This window comes from Megalobrama amblycephala, linkage group LG5 (genome assembly GCF_018812025.1).
Source record: "Megalobrama amblycephala isolate DHTTF-2021 linkage group LG5, ASM1881202v1, whole genome shotgun sequence".
In the NCBI taxonomy this organism is placed as follows: domain Eukaryota; kingdom Metazoa; phylum Chordata; class Actinopteri; order Cypriniformes; family Xenocyprididae; genus Megalobrama; species Megalobrama amblycephala.
Window position 1 is genome coordinate 10,167,567 of NC_063048.1, and position 25,362 is coordinate 10,192,928.

The following is a 25,362-nucleotide window of genomic DNA, read 5'->3' on the forward strand; positions in this document are numbered from 1 at the left end:
CACAGTTTGTTTTACAGTTTTTTCAAATTGCTTAGACACTAAAAGTGTGACTTGAGGCTCACTCACTGAAGTCAACCAAGTCTGCAAAACTACAAGCACATTATATGCTTTACAGTTTGCAATTGAAAAACAACCTTTTTGCAAAACTCTAAACACAGTTCTCTACATTAGATATGTCATTCAAAACTAACAAAACCTTTTTTTGTCGGGGGTGGTGCATTGCCATTTACTGATGACCTATACAGCCAATGATCACGTGTGAAAACACTTATACATAAATTGATCACTTAGAAATCAAAACTCAGGTTTGAGAAAGAAAGAATATGCATACAAGCTACAATATATATTGTTTCATAGTAGCTTCAGTAACAAATTCAAAACAAATTCTGCTGCAAAGCGGCTCTAACAAGCCAATATAGTGTCAATATAAGTGACTTCAGTGTTGATTCAGTTCAGTTGATTTCAATTCAACTGTAAAATTCCTCAGTTGTGCATATTTGTGTGTAGTTATACTCAAAAACAACATTTTTGGAAGAGTTAAAATAGTTTTGCACAAAGTGTTGCTTTTGCAAGAGATGTCTGATGTTTTGCATGTTGTGTGTTTTGTGTGTAGAGTTACAAGAAATGGAGCCATATTTTCAGAAATTCTGTGTAAGCAATTAGATAAAACTGTAAATGAATCCTGTTTATTTTAGTTAAGGACTCATAGTCCAGGTGTTAGTAATCTGTGCTTAATCTTTGTTCCAGACAGTTCCAGACTTTGTTTTAACCCACGATTAACTATTCATTAAGGCCTACTCTTGGCATAATTTAAACCCTGTCCAGGAAACCACCTCTTGAAAATCTGCATTGATAATTCATAAAATGTGGTGTGAGCTCAATTTAAATTACAATTACAGACAAACACACATTTATGATTAATAGCCATTTAGAAATCATTCACAGTGCAGGGTGGTAAAATAAAGTGAACCACTGCATTTATTAACTGTTGATCCTCAGAAAATCCTCTATCACATTTTTTTTTAATAGCTGCCTTTAAGGGTTTCTACCAATTTTGGACCATCACTTCTCACAACTTTGTTTCATTTGATCAGTATTTCTGTGTTGTCTCGATTGCATCCATCTTTTGGTTTTGCCATAGCATCTCAGTTGGCTTGAGGTCGGAGAAAGAACGCAGGACAAGTTAAAAGGGCATGACAAATCATGACATAAGGCTGACATCACACACAAAATGTACCAATGTTCCCTCGATGTTTGTATACGTGCATACCAGCATACCATTATGACATCCTTCATGAATAAACATGACACAGTAACAGTAACGCACATGAAACAGTGCGTGTTGACACGGTCAAAAGTCACGCGTTTCGTTTAAAGACATTTGGCCCCGTTCGCGTTCCATACTGATGCACATCACTTCTGCAGTGCGTGTTACGTCACTGGTCTCGTAGCAACCTCTGTACACACAGAAGTCTTAAAAGAAAGAAGTGAATTAAACGTGTGAAGCTAAACGGGTGCGTTGGATGAAAAAACAAATGAAAGCATCGTAAATATCATATAAAACAATGGTTAAACAAACGATTCAAATTTTTGCCCGTGTGAAACCGACGAAGAAACCCACCGCGGTGAGTTTTTATTTTTATTTTTTGCGTTTGTGTACTGTGTATTGAACAACTGATCGGTTTGCACATATAATCTTACATCTGTGCAGCAACTATTGTGCAATTCTCATAGCACTTGTATCTGCATAGCCTAGTCGTGTTATTTACGTTATATATCTCTATATCTATCTAAAGAGTTAATAAGAGTTCAAAGTTCAGCCGCTCGAAGGGATCACATCACTCCTCTCTTGGAGTCTTTACATTGGCTCCCTGTCAGATTTCGTGTTGATTTTAAAATCCTGATGCTTAACGTTACTTATAAAGCTTTGCATGGTTTGGCTCCTCATTATCTCTTTCTGCGCTTTTAGCCACCTACACACCTGTGCGTGATCTCCGACCGATATAAAGTTGGTTTGACGTTGGATATTAGATATTCGATAGATATTCGGTCACGAAAATTTTCAATAGATTCTTTGTGAATAATTATAAATGTAAAAAAAGTGCCTTATTTGAAAGGTATTATAACATAGAACTAAGCACACATCGCAGTTTGTGAGTTTTAATCCTCTTTAATGTGTAGCAACATATTTTATCTCTAGCAGTGATGCGCTAGCGCTTAGGCCAGATAGGGACCGTCTACAAAGTACATGTGGAAGAAAAAACGATCTTATTTTTTTTTTCACTTAAAAGCAATTTAGTGAACACACACAACGCTCACTCACAGAATAAACAATTTCAAAGACCTTATGTAGCTCCGCCCCTTTTCAGCGCTGCGCTCGCTCGTTATATTAAATATTCTTGTAAAGTAAATATTCTTTGACAGTGATGCCATTGAAATGTAGATCTACCGCAAAATGTAATTTCAAAGACAATTTTATAAAGATGGCGGTGCGCTTGTATACTGTACACAAAATATGTAATTGGTTATGTTATTAGTGCTACCAATACAATCTTTTCATAATTCCCACTAAGCAAAGTTATGTCCAGAAGACGTCTCTTCACAAAAGTCGTACATTGAAAAGATATCCACTGAGGAGCCAGAATAAAAGTTTTTATGACGTCTTCTGAACGTCCAATATAGACGTTCGTTGAAACTCTGTACAAGGTTAAAAAATGAGCATAGACAGTAAAACACATGTTCACACCTTTAGACAACTTGGCATCTGTAATTCACACATCTTTGGATTATCAAGTCAAGTCACCTTTATTTATATATCCCTTTTTACAATGCAGATTGTGTCAAAGCAGCTTTACATTGATAACTGGTATATAATTTTGGCTATACAACAGCTCTTAAAGAATGGTGTTAAAGCAGGCAGATCAAAGCACTGTTGAATATCAAATGTCAAGTGTCCCCAACTAAGCAAGCCAAAGGCGACAGCGGCAAGGAACCCAAACTCCAACAGGTGACATCAGGTGTTAAAATGGAGAAAAAAAACCTTGGGAGAAACCAGGCTTAGTCGGGGGGCCAGTTCTCCTCTGGCGAACAGTCCTTTGTTACGACTCGGGTTGCTATCATAAGTCGGATAGGATCGCAACATTCAAAGTATTTATTTCAGTTCCATCCAGTTGAGGATCGTATTCATCATGCCGGTATGGACGGTTTGTTGAGGAACTGTGCTACTGGCTATCGTGTTGATGAGGCCTTCACAATGGATGATCTAGTTGACTCGATCTCTGCTGATACTTCAGGGCTGCGTTGTGGTCGTGTCAATGTGCAGGTCCTCAATCTCACCTGGATATGGCCCGGATCCGGCTGACTACGATAAGCCTCGGGATAAACAGAAAGACTAATATTAGCGTAGATGCCATTCTTCTTCTGATGTAACGAGTACATCTGGTGAAGTGTTCCCGGTTCGGGCTGACCTAATTTATGCAGCCTAATAATCCTTTAACGGATTTGAAAATATAAATTCGAGAGAAACCAGATCTGAACAAAGACTTTCTAGCTCAGCTGGGATTCGAACCAGGAACCTTCTTGTTGTGAGGAGACAGGTTTTTCCACTGAGCCGCTTGTGCTTCCCTTATGCATAGACATACATACAAACATACATATATCATACTATTTTTCATGTTTATATGTAAAATAAAATAAAATTAAAAACATTTACAGGAACAAAACTCTGTGTAGATATAAACACAGATCAGTGTTTACTGAGGATTTTACTGTGAATGTTGTACATTTCAGCATCTATCCAAACAATGTTAAAAGAAACACTGAGACAATGTTTTTGAAGCAGTTAATGAGATAATTAAAGGGATAGTTTACCCAAAAATGAAAATTCTATAATTTACTCACCCTCAAGTTGTTCAAAATCTGTATAATTTTCTTTGTTCTGCTGAACACAAAAGAAGATATTTTGAAGAATGTGTTAAACTGAACAGTTTTGGGGCACCATTGACTTCCATAGTAGTTTTTTTCCTACTATGGAAGTCAATGGTGCCCCAAAGTGGCCTGGTAACAAACTTTCTTCAAAATATCTTCCTTGGTGTTCAACAGAACAAAGAAAATTATACAGATTTTGAACAACTTGAGGGTGAGTAAATGATGATAGAATTTTCATTTTTGGGTGAACTATCCCTTTAAGTGATCAAATAATAGATGATTGAACATTTGCTAAAATCAAGCAGAGGAGGATTAAACAAACAGCATTACCAGCTTTACTTATTACTAACCAGACTGACTTTATTTCTGTCACACATCTACAGAAGGTTATTATTGAGAATTAACAGAAGTTTAGATGTTGATGTTTGTTTCATTTGAAGTCACCATCAAGGTGGAGAGTGTTGCTAGTTGGGATCTTGGTCCTCATTCTTCTTCTGTTAGCTTTTATTTGGCTGTTATAACTGTGTTTGTAAAACACATTTGTTGTGGCAAAAAAAAAAAAGCCTAGATGAAGCAGGATAAGTTGTTATCAACTCCTTGTTATAGAAAAATTGTAAAATGAGCATCTAATGGTATGTTTTTAATTAAACTGATCTGAAGGTGGGTAAAAAGCATGCACAAGATTTGATTGAGTATATCATGAAGTCACACACATAGACATCATTATTTTGGATATGATTCACAATAATGGTGACAATCAAAACTAAAAAACTCATCCTTGTTTTGATTGTCACCATTGTTGTGAATCACATGCAAAATCTTGATGTCTGTGTGTGACGACATGATTACTCCCGCTCAAATATCTTGTGCACATGCTTTTTATCTAGCTTCAGGATAACTGATAATTTAATGCTATTGGTGCAATAATGCAGTTTCACAAGGTTGGTGGACGTAAATGCCAAATATAAACAGAAAATTAAAAACCGAAAAGTAGATTTTTGCTCTGTGATGATTTTGTTATCAACAAGAAGTTGATTTGGCTTTATCTGGACTTTCTTCGCCAAAACAAATGTGTATTGTCACAACACATTGTGACAAATGTGTCCCACAGCTACAGCAGCCAATGAAAAGTTAACAGATGAAGTACAAGGACCAAGATCCCAACTAAAGCAAACACTCTCCACCACGATGGTGACTTCAAATGAAACAAACACCAACAAATAAATCTGTTAATTCTCAATAATTTCTGTATACGTGTGACAGTAATAAAGTCAGTCTGGTTACTAATAAGTGAAGCTGGTAATGCTGTTTGTGGAGTTTAATCAGATTTTGAGAGGTTCAGCGTCTTTTACTTGCAGTTGATTTTATCAAATGCTGAATCATCAGTTAATTATCTCATAAACTTCAACATTGTTTCAGTGTTTCTTTTAACATTGTGTAGATTGGACTTATATAAACACAGATCAGTGTTCACTGAGGATTTTACTGTGTATGTTGTACATTTGAGCATCTATCCAAACAGAGTTTTGTACCTGTAAATGTTTTTTATTTTATTTTATATACAAACATGAAAAAAGTCTGAAATATATATAGTTTAAATATATATAGTATAATTTTTAAGTAATTATTCTATAAGTATGTGAATTTTATGAATGTGTCTAAGGGCAGAACAAGTGTCTCAGTGGAAAACACTGTCTCCTCACAACAAGAAGGTTCCTGCGGTTCGAGTCCCAACTGATCCAAAGATGTGTGAATTACAGATGGCTAAGTTGTCTAAAGGTGTGAACATGTGTTTTACTGTCTATGGATGGATCCATGGCTCTTTTTTTTTAAACCTTGTACAGAGATCCAACGAACGTCTATATTGGACATTCAGAAGATGTCAAAAAAAGACGTCATAAAAATTTTCATTCTGGCTCCTCAGTGGACATCTTTTCATTGTACAACTTTTGTGACAAAGACATTGAAAAGAAATCTTTTGGACATAACTTTGCTTAAGCTCAAGTTAATTCAGTTCAGTTCAATATCAAGATTGATGTAGCATGTAGTTTATCAATTATGAAAGAAAATTTGAAAAAGCTATTATGCAACTTTACTGATATCACTAAGCTAAATATAAGAATTTAGCTCCAGCCAAGCAAGCCCAATGTTACAGTGGCATTGAAAAATGTTTTTCTGATGGTTTTACTGTCAAAAGTGATGCTGAAGGCATGCTATTGAAACGCAGTAATTGTGAAAAATCTCGCAAAGCCTCCTAAAGACTGAGCGTTATTACTGCCCCCTAGAGGAGCATGATGAAGTTGTTCTGAATGAGTTTGACATTCAAAATTTAAATAAATTAATGTAAATTCATACAGTGTTCAATCTCAACTTCACAGGGTGTGTCCTGTTACCTGGACCTAAAAGAACATTTCCATGCAGGTTTTTCTCTCATTTGTAAATCAGGGTAAATGCTATTGAATTAAATTCAAATCTGATAATAAATTCATTTAAAATACATACAGTTTTCTATGTCAACTTCAAATGTTGTGTGTTGTTGCTGGCTCCTAGAAGAACATTTTTATGTTGCTTTTAGTCACAGAACTGTAGCACAAGGCGAGCTATTGATATTCAAAGAAAGACATGAGCTCAGTGAAAATAAATAAAGTGTTCTAACTCGCATTCAAATGCTGTGTGTCTGTACTGGTTTCTAGAAGAACATTTTAAGGTTGGTTTCATCCAGGAAACAATAGCATAACATGTGTTATTGAAAGCAACAATTGAGAAAAATCTCGCAAAGCCTCCTAAAGACTGAGCGTTATTACTGCCCCTAGAGGAACATGATGAAGTTGTTCTGACTGACTTTGATATTCAAAATTTAAATAAATTCATTTAAATTCATACAGTGTTCAATCTCAACTTCACAGGGTGTGTCCTGTTACCTGGACCTAAAAGAACATTTCCATGCAGGTTTTTATCTCATTTGTAAATCAGGGTAAATGCTATTGAATTAAATTCAAATCTTATAATAAATTCACTTAAAATACATACAGTTTTCTATCTCAATTTCAAATGTTGTGTGTTGTTGCTGGCTCCTAGAAGAACATTTTAAGGTTGGTTTCATTCACAGAACTGTAGCACAAGGCGAGCTATTGATATTCAAAGAAAGACATAAGCTCAACTCAACTCAACTTGTATTCTAACTCAACTTTAAATGCTGTGTGTCGTTATTGGTTCCTAGAAGAACATTTTAAGGTTGGTTTCATCCAGGAAACAATAGCATAACATGTGTTATTGAAAGCAACAATTGAGAAAAATCTCGCAAAGCCTCCTAAAGACTGAGCGTTATTACTGCCCCCTAGAGGAACATGAGGCAATTGTTCTAACTGAGTTTGATATTCAAACGTTTAATACATTTATTTCAAAATCATACAGTGTTCAATCTCTGCTTCACATGTTGTGTCTTGTTACTTGGACCTAAAATAACATTTTCATTCATATATTTATGTCATTTGTAATTCAGGATAAATGGTATTGAATTAAATTCAAGCCTGTTGAGAAATTAATTTAAAATACAGTTTTCCATAAATTCCAAAGGGTGTGTGTTGTTGCTGGCTCAAAAAAAAAAAATAAGAAGAAAAAGAAAAGGTTTTAGTCACAGAATTATAGCAGAAAACTTTTTTGTTTATTTGTTTTTAAAAAAAACAATGTTATTATCCAATTAAATAATCGCATATTTCCCCACATGCAATGTTCACACACAAACACACATAACTCACACAGCAAAAAAATAATGTGTTTACATCTTATGTGGTTACATCTAAAATTAATTTATTGTACTGAAGTAAAAGTGTTATTTAACATTTAGAAAGCATTAAGTTACACCAACAAAATTAAACCTACGCTTGGGATGAGGTAAACAGCTCTTTCACCAGTTGCAGTATGGGTGACCACCTGGTTATTGCTCTGTCACAGGGCATAGATGTGAGTTGTAAGAGATATATTTTTACTACTGTTATACCATGTAAATATTGATTTAAATTATTTGTAAAGCATGTTTGCTTTGTTGGATTAAAACGTGTTTTAAATCGCTAATAAGCTTTGTTAATTTTAGTTAAAATGAATTAAACAGGCTTGAATTTAATTCAATAGTATTTAACCTGAATTACAAATGACATAAATATATGAATAGAAATGTTGTTATGGGTCTAAGTAACAAGACACAACCTGTGAAGCAGAGATTGAACACTGTATGATCTTGAAATAAATTTATTAATCGTTTGAATATCAAACTCAGTCAGAACAACTGCATCATGCTCCTCTAGGGGCAGTAATAACGCTCAGTCTTTAGGAGGCTTTGTGAGATTTTTCGCAATTATTGTGTTTCAATAGCATGCCTTCAGCATCACTTTTGACAGTAAAACCAACATCAAATTATTCTTCTAGGAACCAGAGACTAGACACGCCCTTTGAAGTTGAAACAGAGCATTGTATTTATTTTTAATTCATTTATGTATTATCTTTATTTTCAATAACATGTTTTCTGCTGCAGTTCCGTGGATAAAACCAAAACCAAAATGTTCTTTTAGGTCCAGGTAACAGGACACACCCTGGGAAGCAGAGATTAAACACTGTATGAATTTAAATGAATTTATTTACATTTTGAATGTCAAACTCAGTTAGAACAATTGCCTCATGTTCCTCTAGGGGGCAGTAATAACGCTCAGTCTTTAGGAGGCTTTGCGAGATTTTTCTCAATTGTTGCTTTCAATAACACATGTTATGCTATTGTTTCCTGGATGAAACCAACCTTAAAATGTTCTTCTAGGAACCAATAACGACACACAGCATTTAAAGTTGAGTTAGAATACAAGTTGAGTTGAGTTGAGCTTATGTCTTTCTTTGAATATCAATAGCTCGCCTTGTGCTACAGTTCTGTGAATGAAACCACCCTTAAAATGTTCTTCTAGGAGCCAGCAACAACACACAACATTTGAACTTGAGATAGAAAACTGTATGTATTTTAAGTGAATTTATTATAAGATTTGAATTTAATTCAATAGCATTTACCCTGATTTACAAATGAGATAAAAACCTGCATGGAAATGTTCTTTTAGGTCCAGGTAACAGGACACACCCTGTGAAGTTGAGATTGAACACTGTATGAATTTAAATGAATTTATTTAAATTTTGAATATCAAAGTCAGTCAGAACAACTTCATCATGTTCCTCTAGGGGGCAGTAATAACGCTCAGTCTTTAGGAGGCTTTGCGAGATTTTTCTCAATTGTTGCTTTCAATAACACATGTTATGCTATTGTTTCCTGGATGAAACCAACCTTAAAATGTTCTTCTAGAAACCAGTACAGACACACAGCATTTGAATGCGAGTTAGAACACTTTATTTATTTTCACTGAGCTCATGTCTTTCTTTGAATATCAATAGCTCGCCTTGTGCTACAGTTCTGTGACTAAAAGCAACATAAAAATGTTCTTCTAGGAGCCAGCAACAACACACAACATTTGAAGTTGACATAGAAAACTGTATGTATTTTAAATGAATTTATTATCAGATTTGAATTTAATTCAATAGCATTTACCCTGATTTACAAATAAGAGAAAAACCTGCATGGAAATGTTCTTTTAGGTCCAGGAAACAGGACACACCCTGTGAAGTTGAGATTGAACACTGTATGAATTTACATTAATTTATTTAAATTTTGAATGTCAAACTCAGTCAGAACAACTTCATCATGCTCCTCTAGGGGGCAGTAATAACGCTCAGTCTTTAGGAGGCTTTGTGAGATTTTTCGCAATTATTGTGTTTCAATAGCATGCCTTCAGCATCACTTTTGACAGTAAAACCAACATCAAATTATTCTTCTAGGAACCAGAGACAAGACACGCCCTTTGAAGTTGAAACAGAGCATTGTATTTATTTTTAATTCATTTATGTATTATCTTTATTTTCAATAACATGCTTTCTGCTGCAGTTCCGTGGATAAAACCAAAACCAAAATGTTCTTCTTGGATCCAGTAACAGGACACACCCTGTGAAGTTGAGATTGAACACTGTATGAATTTAAATGAATTTATTTACATTTTGAATGTCAAACTCAGTTAGAACAATTGCCTCATGTTCCTCTAGGGGGCAGTAATAACGCTCAGTCTTTAGGAGGCTTTGCGGGATTTTTCTCAATTGTTGCTTTCAATAACACATGTTATGCTATTGTTTCCTGGATGAAACCAACCTTAAAATGTTCTTCTAGGATCCAGCAACAACACACAACATCTATATTTGAAAAATTAGTCTATATGTATTTTATACAAATGTATTATCACATCTGAATCTCAATAGCATTGCTTTTGCATCACTTATGATAGTAAAACCAACTGAAAGCAGTTCTTTTAGGACATAGTAATAGATCACACTATTTGAATTTGGGATTGAATATTATGGTTTTTCCTCAAAATGTAAAACTTCTTTTTCTTAATAACATTGCTATTACCACTACTTTTATTCTTTCCAATATGTAACATTTACAGTCTTTTACCAGGTGAGACTGAGTGTGTGTATGTTTCAAAGTTTTGTGTACACAGTTTGATCGCCTTTTTCCCAAGAGTAAAGTATATGGATGGAAAAATTGAGCGTATTTCCTCTTCGTTTTGTACTTTGTAGACGGTCCCTATCTGCTATTTTACATTACAAAATGAATAGGTTTCTGATACAGCAAAGCAGATTAAACACATAAACTACATTGTGTGTCCTCTTCTACTTTTTCAAACAATTCGAACACAACTTGTTTTTTGTTCTTATACTGAATCGTTATTGATCTATTGAAGTATTTTTGAAGTTGAATCTCTGACGAATGTCAAACGTCCAATGTCAAACCAACTTTATATCGGTTGATCTCCGCTCCTCGGAAGCTGGCCTTAAAATCGTTCCACACACCCGTTTAAAATCTATGGGTGATAGGGCGTTTTCTTCAGTTGCTCCTAGACTTTGGAATTCGTTGCCTACTCAGATTAGGCAAGCAGAATCCCTTAGTGTATTTAATTCTTCCCTTAAAGCTTATTTCTTTAGGGTAGCTTTTACTTGATTATTTTGAAATTGTTAAATTTCTCATTTACTTGTTTTTGATAGTACGTTCTTATTTGGTATTTGTTTTTATATCTTACTTATTTTAAAGTATTGTTTGTATAATTTTATGTTTTGTTTAATCTTTTTGTGAAGGGCTTTGAGATGCTACTTTTTAAAGGTGCTATAGAAAATAAAGTGTACTATTATTAAGAGTTAAATGCATGTGTTTTCTTTTAAAATGTAGGTGCTGCAATGTCTAATGTCTCATTTCTTGTAATTGTAACTGAAAAACTAGTGTAGGATTTACTACTCCAATAATCATAGTCCAGTTAGTCCAATAATATTAGTTATTACAACTGATTTATATAGATCAGTGGTCATTACCCCCAGCAGTCATAGTCTACAGAAGCAAATGTAAGAATAGGCTATAAGAATATGCCACATGCATTACAAAAAACCTCTGTGAACACAAATCCTCAAGATCTCTTCTGTGCAGCATCTATTTTACATAGCATTTCTGTCTGTAAATATGGCCCGTGTTATTTACATTTTACATTATTCAGAGTTAATAATAGTAAAATGCACATGTTCTAGAATGTTGGTGCTGCATTGTCTAATGTCCTGTAATTTTACAGACGTGTGTGTGTGTGTGTGTGTGTGTGTGTGTGTGTGTGTGTGTGTGTGGCTAACAAGTCTAATAATCAGAGATCTTGAGGGTTTGTATTCATGGCTATACTCTGTTCTTAAGTCATAATATCGATGTGATTTAAACCAGATTGTTTTTTATTTTCTTCTGTAGGCTGTGGCTGTAATATGAATATAGTGATAAAGTCACAACTGCAGAATCATAAAATAGAGTGATTTACCGTTCTTATGTCTGCACCAGCAAGTCTAGATTATGTGTATTCATGCTTAAACATCCCCTTTACAGGACTACTCTGTGGACTGTGAGGAGCAGGGCAGTAATTTGGAGTTTGTGGTTCCCAGAGACTTGGCAGATGGTTTTATCAACAATAAGAGGGAAAACTACAAATTCAGGTGATGTGAAGAAAAATTAAGGAGAGAGATTTAATATTATGGAATTATAGTGTTAATTTCACAAACATAATCTGTGCTATTAATATCCTTGCAAGCTTAATAAAGTTTAATTTTGCATATGAAGGGTATATTTGCTGTGCCCACAATCAGGGCTTGACATTAACACCCGCCAACCCGCCAAATGCGGGTAGATTTCAGCTGTGGCGGGTAAGACAGCCACTCCTACTAGCCACTTTGGCGGGTTGAATATAATTTCAGTTTACAGCCAAATGATCGTCGAAGATCGTCGTAGCACAAAATTACAATCCAATCACACAATTCGTTATTTACGTGCAGTTAGTGAAGGAGGGATAGGCGGAATTGCGCTGAATGACACACAACAAAAGCGCTCTCTCGTGTGCGCTCTCTCGCTGTCACGCGCGCGATCAGTTCTCCTCGCGCCTGAATAGTCAAATACACGTGCACACAGATGTCTAAAGGTGTGTTCGATATCGGCTGTGGCTGGATGTAACCGATCGGCGAGATTAGCCGCGTCCAGGCGGGGAGGAGCTGAAAACGGAGACGTGAAGTCGGACACTTTCTGCTTCCCGTAGTGACGCTCGCGCTGCGTTTGCATCGGTTTGCATACTTTATCACAGCTGAAGTGAAATAAATGCAATATTTGACTAATACACTGATGTTTCAGAGACCTTTTCATTCAAAACTTTACTGCTTACAGCGTCTGTTTTTACAAGAATAAAGTTCAACATAAGCATATGTTATTTAAATAACAATGTAGTGGGGTCTTTGTTTTTTATCCGTTTTATTTTGATAAACATGACACAATACAACATTGCGACTACATGAAAAGAGCTTTAACTGTTATAAAAACACATATTTTTGAGCATTAGTGGAGCTGAAGGCGTGACAATAAACACGAAACACACGTGATCGTTGTCATGCGGTGAATCTGGCCAATCATGAAACAGCTGTGTCGTCATCAGCGCTCGTGCAGCTCCTCTTGAGAAACTGCGCTGGCTAACTCAGGTGGCTGATCTCGAATCGCTCTCGCGGTACTTTAAAGCCATACGTCACAGTCACATGACGTCAGCGCTGTCTCAAGTCGGACAACATTTCTTACCGGCATGCACTGCTTCAAGTCAGCCGCCGATCGGTCTTTGCGGCGCTGCATCAAGTCGAACAAGCCTTAAATGTCCATCGTGTGGAGTATCTCGCGTGAATACAGTCGGTTATGGCTTAAGTGGACGTAAACAGGTGGGTAATAACTGGATATGCGTCAGTTACGTCCATGCATTCAGCAGCCCAATTAAATAGGCCTACCTGTCTGCAATTAATGTTAATCAAACAACAAAAGATGTTAAATAAATGTAGGCTATATGTTAAATAAACCTACTGTATCTGAAAAAAGATTATTTTTAATGTACTATTGTTTTTGTAATTTGCTTCTTTGTTCTTTTATATAGCCTAACACAAATAACTTATACAATTTCTCATATTAGCCCATGCTCATATTGTCTACCTCTTGCCCACCTGTACATACCAGCTGATATACAATGTAGTCTTGATTTGGGTGGTCAATCTGCATTTAAAAGTTTGAAAGGGTTTTAAATCTTCTAAATCAAGTAAAATGACTCAAAATAAAGTAATTTAAGCATAACAAAGTCAACTTTAATCATATAAAATGTAATTTACCAACATCAAAATTGTGGCCAGTGAAAATGCTGAGTGGCTAGTAACTTTGGAAAACCACTAGCCACAGTGGCTGGTGAGCAAAAAAGTTAATGTCAAGCCCCACAATGTATAGAAACATGAAAGTGTATTTTTCTCTCTCTGCAATCTGAACATCCTGGCTGATTCTCATTTTATCCTATTTCTCTTGGGACATCTCTTATTTAAGGATGGAGTAAATAAAATAAATAAATAATAAAAGAAAGAAAGAAATTGCTGGATAAAACCGATGTTTTAAAACATGTTAGATGGATTTAGAGCAGATTAGGCATATAGATATGCAACCAAACTTTAAGTAAAAGCAAAATTTGGATTTATTCATCTTTAAACAACCCATTTCCACTAATTCTTCACTTTAGGTTTCAGAAGGTTTTTGACCAAAGAGCCAGTCAAGAGGAAATCTTTGAGACCATTGCCAAGCCTGTTGCTGATAAGTGAGTTGACATTTTTTCTTCTCTGAAAAGAAAGCTCAAGCATGCTTTTAAAGCATAACATTTCACAAACACATTTCATTTTAAATGAGAAAACAATAGATATGTATACTATTCAAAATTAAGAAAAAAGTATTTGGACACAAATGTGATGAAACATGCCAGTAGTTAATGTATTGTACTACACCTTTAGGACACATGCATTCAGTAAAAAGACCTTGTGACTAAATTAAGGATCACTTACATTGATATTTTGTTATCTATGCAATAAAGCATTGTTTGCGTGGCTTATTAGGGGTATAACGGTACATGTATTCATCCCAAACCGTCACGGTATGGACGTCACGGTTCGGTGCATACAGTCAGATGACACAAATACAGTCAGGCTATCCAACATCCAATTTAGAAGGGGGCATGCGCAGTAATGCATTGTAGCCTAACAAGTCAAGTCAAGTCAAATTTATTTATATAGCGCTTTTTACAATTGGTAATTGTTTCAAAGCAGCTTTACATATTAGAAGCACAGAAAAAGAGAAGTGGTTAAAAATAAGCTGTACAAGCAAGCGTGGTAATATGTAACATATACAAGATGGTGCTACATTAAGCCAATGTCGGCTGACTCCCAGGGGTGGAAAAAACCCCTAGGAGAAAAACCCAGCGTGCTAACACTGGGAAAAAAGTCCTAGGAGGGAAAAAACCCCTTGGAAGACATATATAATATATGTAAATGGATATGGAGATCAAAATCTGAATTATACATTTTTATTATAGAGATTAAAAATAGATTATATAGGGGGATCACGTGACCCTTCGACGGCGATGCACGCATAGTCCTTCGCTCCGCTCACTTTGTCAAATTTTCTGTAATCCTGAATTTAAATTTCGAACCACTCTTCATCTAACCCATCATGAGTACTTCAACGACCAAGGACAATCGGAAAAGAGAGATCGAGCAGTCACCAATAAAGAAAAAATTCAAAGATTCCACCATCTCCAAAGAGGACCTTGACGGCGCCATTGCTAACGGTATTAAGCTAGCACTCAAAGAGCAACAGAGTACCTTGGATTCGGCTGTGGCTTCAACAGTAAGAGATGCAATTGACTCGGTACTGACCCCAGCATTGCGTAATATACATATGGACATACAAGCTACCAACAATTCCGTTAAGGAGTTAAGAGCAGAACTTGAAATGTTAGCCAGCACGACGAAACAGACACGTGACCGAGTTGATTCCGTTCAGGCAGCTGCGCGTGAGGACAGGAGGACAGTCACGAACTTGAGAAAACAGCTGGAAACAACTTACCGACAAAATTACGGACATTGAAGACAGAAGCAGGAGAAACAATGTACGACTGGTGGGGTTACCGGAGGGGGCGGAGGGCTCCGACGCGGTCGGCTTTCTCAGAGCCAATCTCTCCAAGTGGATTCCAGCACTGAAAGGCCGCGACATCGAGATTGATCGCGCTCATCGTATTTATGACGGAAGAAAGAACTCCGATCGGCCGCGTACTCTTATCTTTCGGACATTAAGATGGCAAGACAGGTCAGCGATCCTGAGGGGTGCACGACAGTCGTACCCAGTGAAATATACGCAAGACAAGGTCACGCTGCTATTTTTTCCTGATTTTAGTCCAATCACAACGGCTAAGAGGAAGAGCTTCAGCCCAATCCTGAAGAAGATGACGGCACTGGGTCTGCAGCCTTTTCTCGTGTATCCGGCGGCGATTAAATTACGGCACAACGGCGAGCAGATGATGTTCGACTCTCCTCAGAAAGCGGAGGATTTTATCACCTCATTGCCACAGAAGAAGACGTATGCTGCGGCTCTACAAAGCAACGGGAAGGCAACGGATACCGTCTCTACCTCCTCTGCTCAGCGAGGGGAATTTGTCGATTGCGGTGGTGGTGATTTTAATCGCCCAGGAGAGGAGAATAACGACGCTGACATGGTCACTTAAGTTTCTGCTGCGATCTTGTACTTCTCTTTTTTTTTTTTTCTTTTTTTTTTTCTTTAAACTTGTCTAGTGACTGGTAAGCCTTAAAATCTCTCTTGGGGCTAATGGAGGGAAGGTTCGACTATAGTTCTTGACACCGTGGGCTGTATGGGGACATGTTTTGCGTTGGAGTGGACTGGTCACGTATCGAAATATTTTTCTGTTTGTTAGTCAGACCTATATTCTCGGTAATATGCGGTCTGTTTTGGTTCTTGTTCAGAGTTGTTTATCGTTCCTGTTTTCTGGGTTACTTTTATATATATTTTTTTTCTACAACAGACATCAATACTTTATTTATTATTTTTTATTTTTAAAAGGACTAACTCAAGTGGCTTGGTATATAGAATACTTATCAGTGTTAACATGTCATTTACAGGTTGGAATTGCTTGCTGCTTTTCACTTACTAGATGCAATTTTGAAATTACGAATATACAATGCTGGCTTTAAATATTTTATCACTGAATGTAAATGGCCTAAATTCCGCTATTAAACGTACCCGCGTATTAGAATATTTGCACCGTAAATCGATTTCCTGTGCACTGATACAAGAGACGCATTTAAAACAATCTGACGTGGCACGTTTTCAGAACAAGCATTATAAATTGGCAGCCTTTTCCTGCGCTCTTAATAAAACTAAGGGGGTGCTTATCTTAGTTAACAGGAAATTGCAGCTAACAGTTGAACACACCGGAAGGGATAATGAGGGTAGATTTGTTTTTATTCGTTGCAAAGTACATAATGATAGGATAACATTGGTCTCTATTTACGGTCCGAACGAGACAGACAGTAATTTTTTTACAAATATATCCAGTACATTGCTTGAACAGACTGATAGCCCTTTAGTGGTCGGTGGGGATTTTAATGCTGTCGTAAATCCTGCTTTGGATAAATCTCATTCTGAGACAACAACCAATCCATCTTCTAAGTTGTTGAATGAATTTATCACCGAACTCAATATAATGGATCTTTGGAGAATTCAGAATACCACCTCTAAGGATTTTACTTTTTTTTCTAATAGACATAAGACTTTCTCTAGGATAGATTACATATTTCTCAGTCCATCTCTAATCTCGTCTAATTCCTCCATCTCTATATTACCAATCTTATTGTCTGATCATTCTGCTGTGTTGTGTAAAATTCATCTTTCCAATATTAAAGCCAAAGCCCCTAGATGGCGTTTTAACACATCATTATTAAGTAATCAGACTTTTACCAATTCACTAAAAGAACATATAAAGGAATTTCTGGAAATTAATATGGAAGGTGATATAGATCCTCAAATATTGTGGGAAACGACCAAGTGTGCTATACGTGGATTTTGCATAGCTTTCTCTTCCACTCTTGCAAAAGCAAAAATTTGTCAGATTACGCAATTAGAAAACAAAATCCAATCATTGCAAAACCTACAAAAACAACATTTTACTGATCAGCGGGCCATACAGTTGTCCTCCTTAAATGAAGAATATGATTTACTTTCACAATCAAAGGCAGAGTTTATCTTGCATAGAACTAGGCAAAAATACTATTTTGAATCGGAGAGACCCAGCCACTTGCTGGCTCTTAGGCTGAGAGAATGTGAGTCCAAAGCATATATCAGCGCAATAAAAGCATTAGATGGTCAGGTCACTACAAACCCTACGATGATCAACAACATATTTAAAGACTTCTATATAAACTTATATAAAGCTGAAACAGATTCTGAGGAATCAGTTAGTAAACAGTATTTGGCTAAATTAGATTTACCTCGGATTTCTCAGATTAACAAAGAATCTTTGGAGGCCCCATTAAGTTTGGAGGAGCTCCATAAATCACTAAAGAGCCTACAAAAAGGCAAATCACCGGGTCTAGATGGTCTTCCCCCTGAATTATATTTAGAAATCTGGGATTTGATAGGGACACTTATGCTTAACTCATTTAATTTTGCGATCGAGCATGGTGCATTCCATAGAGATCAAAATACATCGATGATATCGTTACTTCTTAAAAAAGGGAAAGATCCATTAGACTGCTCCAGCTATAGACCGATATCTCTTATCCCCGGTGATTTAAAAGTTTACGCTAAAGTTCTTGCCTTTCGAATGGAGAAGGTCATTCATGGTTTGATCAAGGAGGACCAAACTGGTTTTATAAAAGGGCGCCACGCATCTGATAACATGCGTCGACTCTTCCATATACTTGATTTTGCAGACTCGCATCAGAGCCCCTGTGCGGTTTTTTCACTTGATGCAGAAAAAGCCTTTGATAGGCTAGAGTGGAATTATATGTGGGCAGTTCTGCAATGTTTTGGCTTCGGTGAACATTTCATTTCTATGATTAAGACTCTATACCACTCACCTGCGGCATCAGTCTTGACTGGCAATGTTATTTCTCACCCGTTCTTTCTACAAAGGGGAACGAGGCAGGGATGTCCACTTTCCCCATTACTGTTTTGTCTATCTCTTGAACCATTAGCAGAAGCCATCAGGAAGTCTGAAGTAGCATCGATTAAGATTCAAGATCAGATTATTTCACTGTATGCAGACGATATTATTTTGTATTTAGATAACTTTGATGTATCAGTTCCTGAGATAATTAAGGAATTTGATCACTTTAGTGTTTTTTCTGGATATAAGATAAATTGGACCAAATCTGCTTTAATGCCAATTAACAATGTTAAATTTAATTCTTCTATTCCCTCGTTTATTCCTATTAAGAACTCTTTCATTTATTTGGGTATTACCATATATAAAAACATACATAAGATTACTAGAGACAACTTTAATAGTATTATAGTTAAGATCAAAAGTGACATTCAAAGATGGAATAATCTTAAAGTTTCTCTTCAAGGTAAAATCTCTACAGTGAAAATGAATTTGTTACCTCGTCTTAACTTTTTTTTTTCTATGCTACCACTCTCTCCTCCTCCAGGCTACTTTAAGGAGTTAAACTCCATACTTTCCCGTTTTATATGGAATGGTAAGCGCCCCAGAATCAAACTTACCACTTTACAGCAACCTTTGTGTGCGGGAGGACTGGCCGTACCAAATTTTGAATTGTATTATTGGTCGTTTCAACTTAAGGCCCTTTATAATTGGGTTGATCCGCAATCTAAAGTTGCATGGAGAATGATTGAAGCGGACAGGGTTAAGCCAAACAGACTTCAAGATATTTTATTTGCTGGCACAGGGAAAAAAGATAATTATAAATTCGGCCCAGTTATAGCTAATTCTATTAGAATTTGGAAAACAGTTGAACGTCTGATAGGAGGACCCTTCAAACTTTGTAACAGTGCACCATTATGGCATAATCTCAATTTTTTATGCGGAAATCGTCCATTTGTCCAACCATCTTGGTCTTCCCTAGGCATAAACACATGCGGAGATTTATATGATGATCAAGGCCTTTGTTCGTTTCAGGCACTAAGAACTAAGTTCTGTTTACCAGCATCCTCATATTTTGTCTTTTTTCAATTGCGCTCTGCCCTTAAAGCATATGGAGTTCCCTGGGCTTCTCCTATTTCCTCTCATCCTATGCGAGATTGGATTGCACCATCCTCTGGTCGATCATCTGTTTCTTTATTATATAGTAAAATTATTGACCGTATTATAAAATCTCTTTCTATCAAGTCTGTTTGGAATCGGGAACTATCTGACCTTAACTTATCTGTCGACTGGGAGAGGGTGTGGGCTAACCTCAGTTTAACTTCTAAAAACTTGGCTCATCGTCTTATACATTTTAAAGTTATTCATAGAGCATATATAACTCCCTACAAAAGATTCAAAATGAAACTGCAATCAAATTACAACTGTTATATCTGTAACACTGTGTCTTCAGGTACCTTTCTTCATATGTTTTGGGAGTGTCCTATTGTCAATAATCTGTGGTCACATGTACATGTCGTTTTGTCCTTTTTATTACAAATTGATTACCCCAATAAGCCAAATTTATGTCTTCTTAATGATGATTCTGATTTCTGTATAAGCTTAATACAAAAAAAAATGTTGTTTGCTGGTTTTACAGCTGCTAAAAAGACAATAATTCAGAACTGGTTTACACCACAAATGTCTAGGGAAACGTATTGGATACATAGTCTCCTTAGAATAGGGGCCTGTGAATGTACAATAGCAAGAATTAATAAGGCCAAACCTAGTACTGTTGATGCTTGGCAATGTTTTTGTTCCAAAATACTGGATTATATAAAAGAATAATGTTTGTTTTTATTTTATTATTATCTATCTATATATATATATATATATTTTTTTTTTTTTTTTTTTTCCTCTGTATTTTCTCTCTCTTTTTGGAACATGTTACTTCATTATGTGTCTGTTGTTTTTGTTGTTTTGCTTTTATCCCGAGTGGATGTTATATGTAAAAGCTAATAAAAATTTGATCACAAAAAAAATAGATTATATATAAATATATGTAAGCGGATACGGAGATTAAAAATCTGAATTATAGATGCAGCCAGAACTGGATCTGTAGGCCCATTGTCTCCTGGGCTACGTTGTAGTCAGGTCCAGACACAGGTTCTCCATCTGATCTGGATACGGCCTGGATCCAGCACCCGGCAAACCTCAGGATAAGCAGAGAGACTGATATTAGCGTAGATGCCATTCTTATTCTGATGTACAGGTATATCTAGTGTTATAGGAAATGTTCTCGGTTCCGGCCGACCTAATTATTGCAGCGTAACAATCCTTTAACGGATTTGAAAAATGTTAATGTATTGATAATGTGTTATGTGTATGCAAGAGCAAAGAGATGTGTTTTTAGTCTAGATTTAAACTGACAGAGTGTGTCTGCTTCCCGAACAATGCTAGGAAGATTGTTCCAGAGTTTAGGTGCTAAATAGGAAAAGGATCTGCCGCCTTCAGTTGATTTTGATATTCTGGGTATTATCAACTGGCCTGAATTCTGAGATCGCAATAGACGTGAAGGACTATAATGCACCAAGAGCTCGCTTAGATATTGGGGAGCTAAACCATTTAGAGCTTTATAAGTAAGTAGCAAGATTTTAAAATCTATACGATGTTTAATAGGGAGCCAATGTAATGTTGACAGAACTGGGCTAATATGGTCATACTTTCTGGTTCTAGTAAGAACTCTAGCTGCCGCATTTTGGACCAACTGTAGTCTGTTTAAAAGCCGAGCAGAACAACCACCCAGTAGAGCGTTACAGTAATCTAGTCTTGAGGTCATGAATGCACGAACCAACTGTTCCGCATTTGTCATTGAGAGCATATGTCGTAATTTAGATATATTTTTTAGATGGAAGAAGGCGGTTTTACAGATACTAGAAACATGACTTTCAAATGAAAGATTGGTATCAAAGAGCAAACCCAGGTTCCTAACTGAGGACGAAGATTTAATGGAGCACCTGTCAAGTGTTAGAGAGTATTCAAGGTTTTTTCGTGAGGAAGTTTTTGGTCCAAAGATTAGGATATCAGTTTTTTCTGAATTTAATAATAAGAAATTTCTTGTCATCCAGTTTTTAATGTCAGCTATGCATTCTGTTAGTTTTGTGAATTTGTAGGTTTCGTCAGGGCGCGAGGAAATATAGAGCTGAGTATCGTCAGCGTAGCAGTGAAAACTAACACCATGCTTCCTAATTATCTCTCCTAAGGGCAGCATGTACAGAGTGAAAAGCAGCGGTCCTAGTGCTGAGCCTTGTGGTACTCCATATTGAACTTGTGATCGATACGACATCTCTTCATTAACTACTACAGACTGATAACGGTCAGATAAGTAAGATTTGAACCATGCCAAAGCAATTCCACTAATGCCAATATAGTTTTCAAGTCTTTTTAAAAGAATGTTGTGATCGATAGTGTCAAAAGCAGCACTGAGATCTAATAACACTAATAGAGAAATACAGCCACGATCGGATGATAAGAGTAGATCGTTTGTAACTCTAATGAGAGCAGTCTCAGTACTATGGTATGGTCTAAATCCTGACTGGAAATCCTCACAGATTCCATTTCTTTCTAAAAAGGAGCACACTTGTGTTGAAACTGCCTTTTCTAGTATCTTTGACAGAAAAGGTAGATTCTAGATTGGCCTGTAATTTTCTAAATCTCTCGGATCTAGTTGAGGTTTTTTAATAAGAGGTTTAATAATAGCCTGCTTAAAAGTTTTTGGCACGTATCCTAGTGTTAAAGATGAATTAATTATATCAAGAAGTGGACCTACGACCTCTGGAAGCATTTCTTTCAGTAGTTTAGTCGGCATTGGGTCTAACTTACATGTTGTTGATTTTGATGATTTGATAAGTTTAGATAATTCTTCCTCTCCTATAGCGGCGAATGATTCTAGTTTTACCTCAGGGACACTACAGTGCACTGTCTGAAGCGAAACTGTAGACGGTTGCATGTTTAAAATTTTCTCTCTAATATTGTCAATCTTGCAAGTAAAGAAGTTCATAAAGTCATTACTGCTGTGCTCTTTGGAAACGTTAGCAGTTGAATCTCTGTTTCTAGTTAATTTAGCCACTGTGTCAAATAAATACCTAGGATTATGTTTGTTTTCTATTAAGAGATTTGAAAAATAATTAGATCTAGCATTTCTTATAGCCGTTCTGTACTCAATCATTTTTTCTTTCCACGAAAGGCGAAAAACTTCTAGTTTTGTTTTCTTCCAACTACGTTCAGCTTTTCTCACAGCTCGTTTTAGAGCCCGAGTGTGCTCATCATACCACGGCGTTGGATTAGTTTCCTTAATCTTCTTTAGACGTAAAGGAGCGACTGCATCTAATGTGCTGGAAAAGAGACAGCCAATAGTTTCTGTTGCAGCATCGAGTTCTTCTAAGTTGTCAGGTATACTAAGGCGATGAAACTGCTCGGGGAGATTATTTATAAAGCAATCTTTAGTGGTAGAAGTGATGGTTCTACCATATTTATGGCTGGGTGGTGGTTTTGTAGCCTTGGCTAACTGTATTATACACGAGACTAAATAATGATCTGATATATCATCGCTCTGCTGTAGAATTTCAACAGCATCAATATCAATTCCATGCGACAGTATTAGATCTAAGGTATGATTACGACAATGAGTGGGTCCTGACACGTGTTGTCTAACTCCAATAGAGTTTAAAATGTCTGCAAATGCCAATCCAAATGCGTCTTTATTATTATCTACATGGATATTAAAATCACCAACAACAAGGACTTTATCCGCAGCCAGTACTAACTCTGATAGAAAATCAGCAAATTCTTTGATAAAGTCAGTATGGTGCCCTGGTGGCCTGTATACAGTAGCCAGCACAAATGTCAACTTACATAATGTTACATAAAGCACCATCACTTCAAAGGAATTATATTTGAAATTCTTTTGAATGATTCTGAATATATTACTATAAATTACAGCAACACCTCCCCCTTTGCCTTTCTGTCGAGGATTGTGTCGATAGTCATAACCTTGAGGACTAGACTCATTTAAAATAATGTAATTGTCTGGTTTTAGCCAGGTTTCTGTCAAACACAGCAAGTCTAGTTTATTGTCTGTGATAATTTCATTTACAATAAGTGCTTTTGAAGAAATAGATCTAATATTCAGTAACCCAAGCTTTATCATTTGTTTATCTGATTTATCTGTGATTTTCATTTTTTGAACATCAATTAAATTTTTACCCTTAAAAGGTTTCGGAAGTTTTTTGTATTTACTAGTTCGAGGTACAGACACAGTCTCTATGTGATAATATCTAGGTGAAAGAGTTTCTATGTGCTTTAACCAGTATTAACTGCCAACAATCACAATAAGCTATGTGTTTTGTTACTTATGATAAGAAACAAAGTGACATCTTTCAAATTCTATCCATTTTATCACGAAATTCAAACAATAAACGCAGTTTTGAAACTTTTTGCCGTAGCATAACAGATCGTTGTATAGGCGCCTCAGTTCAAGCAGCAGCGTGGAGCGCGAGTGAAGGTGATCATCCCTTCCTCTTTACTACTATTTACAAAATGAACATGAATGAACATCAGGGGACATATGTATAAGTAGGGATGGAAATCGTAAGAAATTTTCTGGTTCCTGTTCCGATTCCGGTTCTGCCTAACGGTTCCGGTTCCTGGTTCCATTAAAATAATTAAACAACTAATAAAAAAATAGTAGTAAGGGAAAAATGCACAATACTTGACTCAAACAGTCCTTTTTTTGTTTATTATACTTGTACTTAATGAATACTTGTACTTATACTTAATGAGTTTAACAGACTGCTAATCTCATATTTGCTAACATTTTACAATAAGGTTCAATTAATTAAGTTAATTAATTAATAAGTTAACTACATTAACATGAACTAATAATGAACTGCATTTCTACAGCATTTATTAATCTTTGTTAATGTTAATTTCAACATTTACTAATACATTATTAAAATCAAGAGTTGTATATGTTAACATTAGTTAATGCACTGTGAAGTAACATGAACAAACTATGAACAACTGTATTTTTATTAACTAACATTAACAAAGATTAACAAATACAGTAACAAATGTATTGCTCATGGTTAGTTCATAAATAAACCTTATTGTAAAGTGTTACCACAAATTAGACAAGATGTTTGAACACACATGTAAGATCCAGACAGGTGAAACAGAATATTTTTGTAAGTTAGATTCATAAAGACTTGTTCCTTTTCGATACTTCACTCGTACTGCGTATGGGAAAGGTCTCCTTTTTCCCCGTTACTGAAGCCTTTTTCAATAATGCAGTGTAACTGCATCGTCATTGGTTCACTCATAGACAAGTTGTTGAACCAATGACGGCGCGGCATAGCTGCGCGGCCTATGGCGACAAAGCCCGCGAATATTCCTGCCGAAATGGGCGGGGTAGCTATATAAGCAGGCGCTTCGCCATAGGATTTCAGTTCTCTCCAGTGTTGCCAAGTCCGCTTATTATAAGCGACTTTGGGCTTGTTTTTCTGTAAAGTCGCTTACAAATATTGGTAGTCGCGGGTCGCGTTTTTTTGGGCTTGTTTCTAAAGTGTAGTTGCTTATTTTGGGCTTGATCCCAGCTCCATAATAAGTTGTCAAGCAGATATTTTCTATATGTTATTTAAATGTAGGAGTTTGTCTAGCCTGTTCTCTCTGTCCTCCCCTTTCCCCATACACACAGGAGAGTTTTTCCCCACCCACATCCTGCTTCTAATTGGCCCTTCGCAAAGACCTGCCCCCCTTAAGCCGGGCACACATTTAACGATTGTAA

At 36.3% G+C, this 25,362-nt stretch overlaps 1 protein-coding gene across 1 annotated transcript; it reads left to right on the forward strand.

The window, feature by feature from the left end:
- Positions 1-1,442: 1,442 nt before the first annotated feature.
- On the forward strand, positions 1,443-14,614 carry LOC125268439 (kinesin-like protein KIF6). The gene is made up of 3 exons (XM_048190631.1): positions 1,443-1,625; positions 11,918-12,024; positions 14,112-14,614. The coding sequence occupies exons 1-3, from the start codon at positions 1,566-1,568 to the stop codon at positions 14,188-14,190; spliced, it is 246 nt and encodes an 81-aa protein (XP_048046588.1). The 5' UTR covers positions 1,443-1,565; the 3' UTR covers positions 14,191-14,614.
- Positions 14,615-25,362: the final 10,748 nt, after the last annotated feature.

Coding starts and splice junctions, on each gene's coding strand:
- LOC125268439 (XM_048190631.1), top strand. CDS start 1,566: ATGGTTAAACAAACGATTCAAATTTTTGCCCGTGTGAAACCGACGAAG. Junction 1,626..11,917: donor CGACGAAGAAACCCACCGCG/GTGAGTTTTTAT, acceptor TCCCCTTTACAG/GACTACTCTGTGGACTGTGA. Junction 12,025..14,111: donor AGGGAAAACTACAAATTCAG/GTGATGTGAAGA, acceptor TCTTCACTTTAG/GTTTCAGAAGGTTTTTGACC.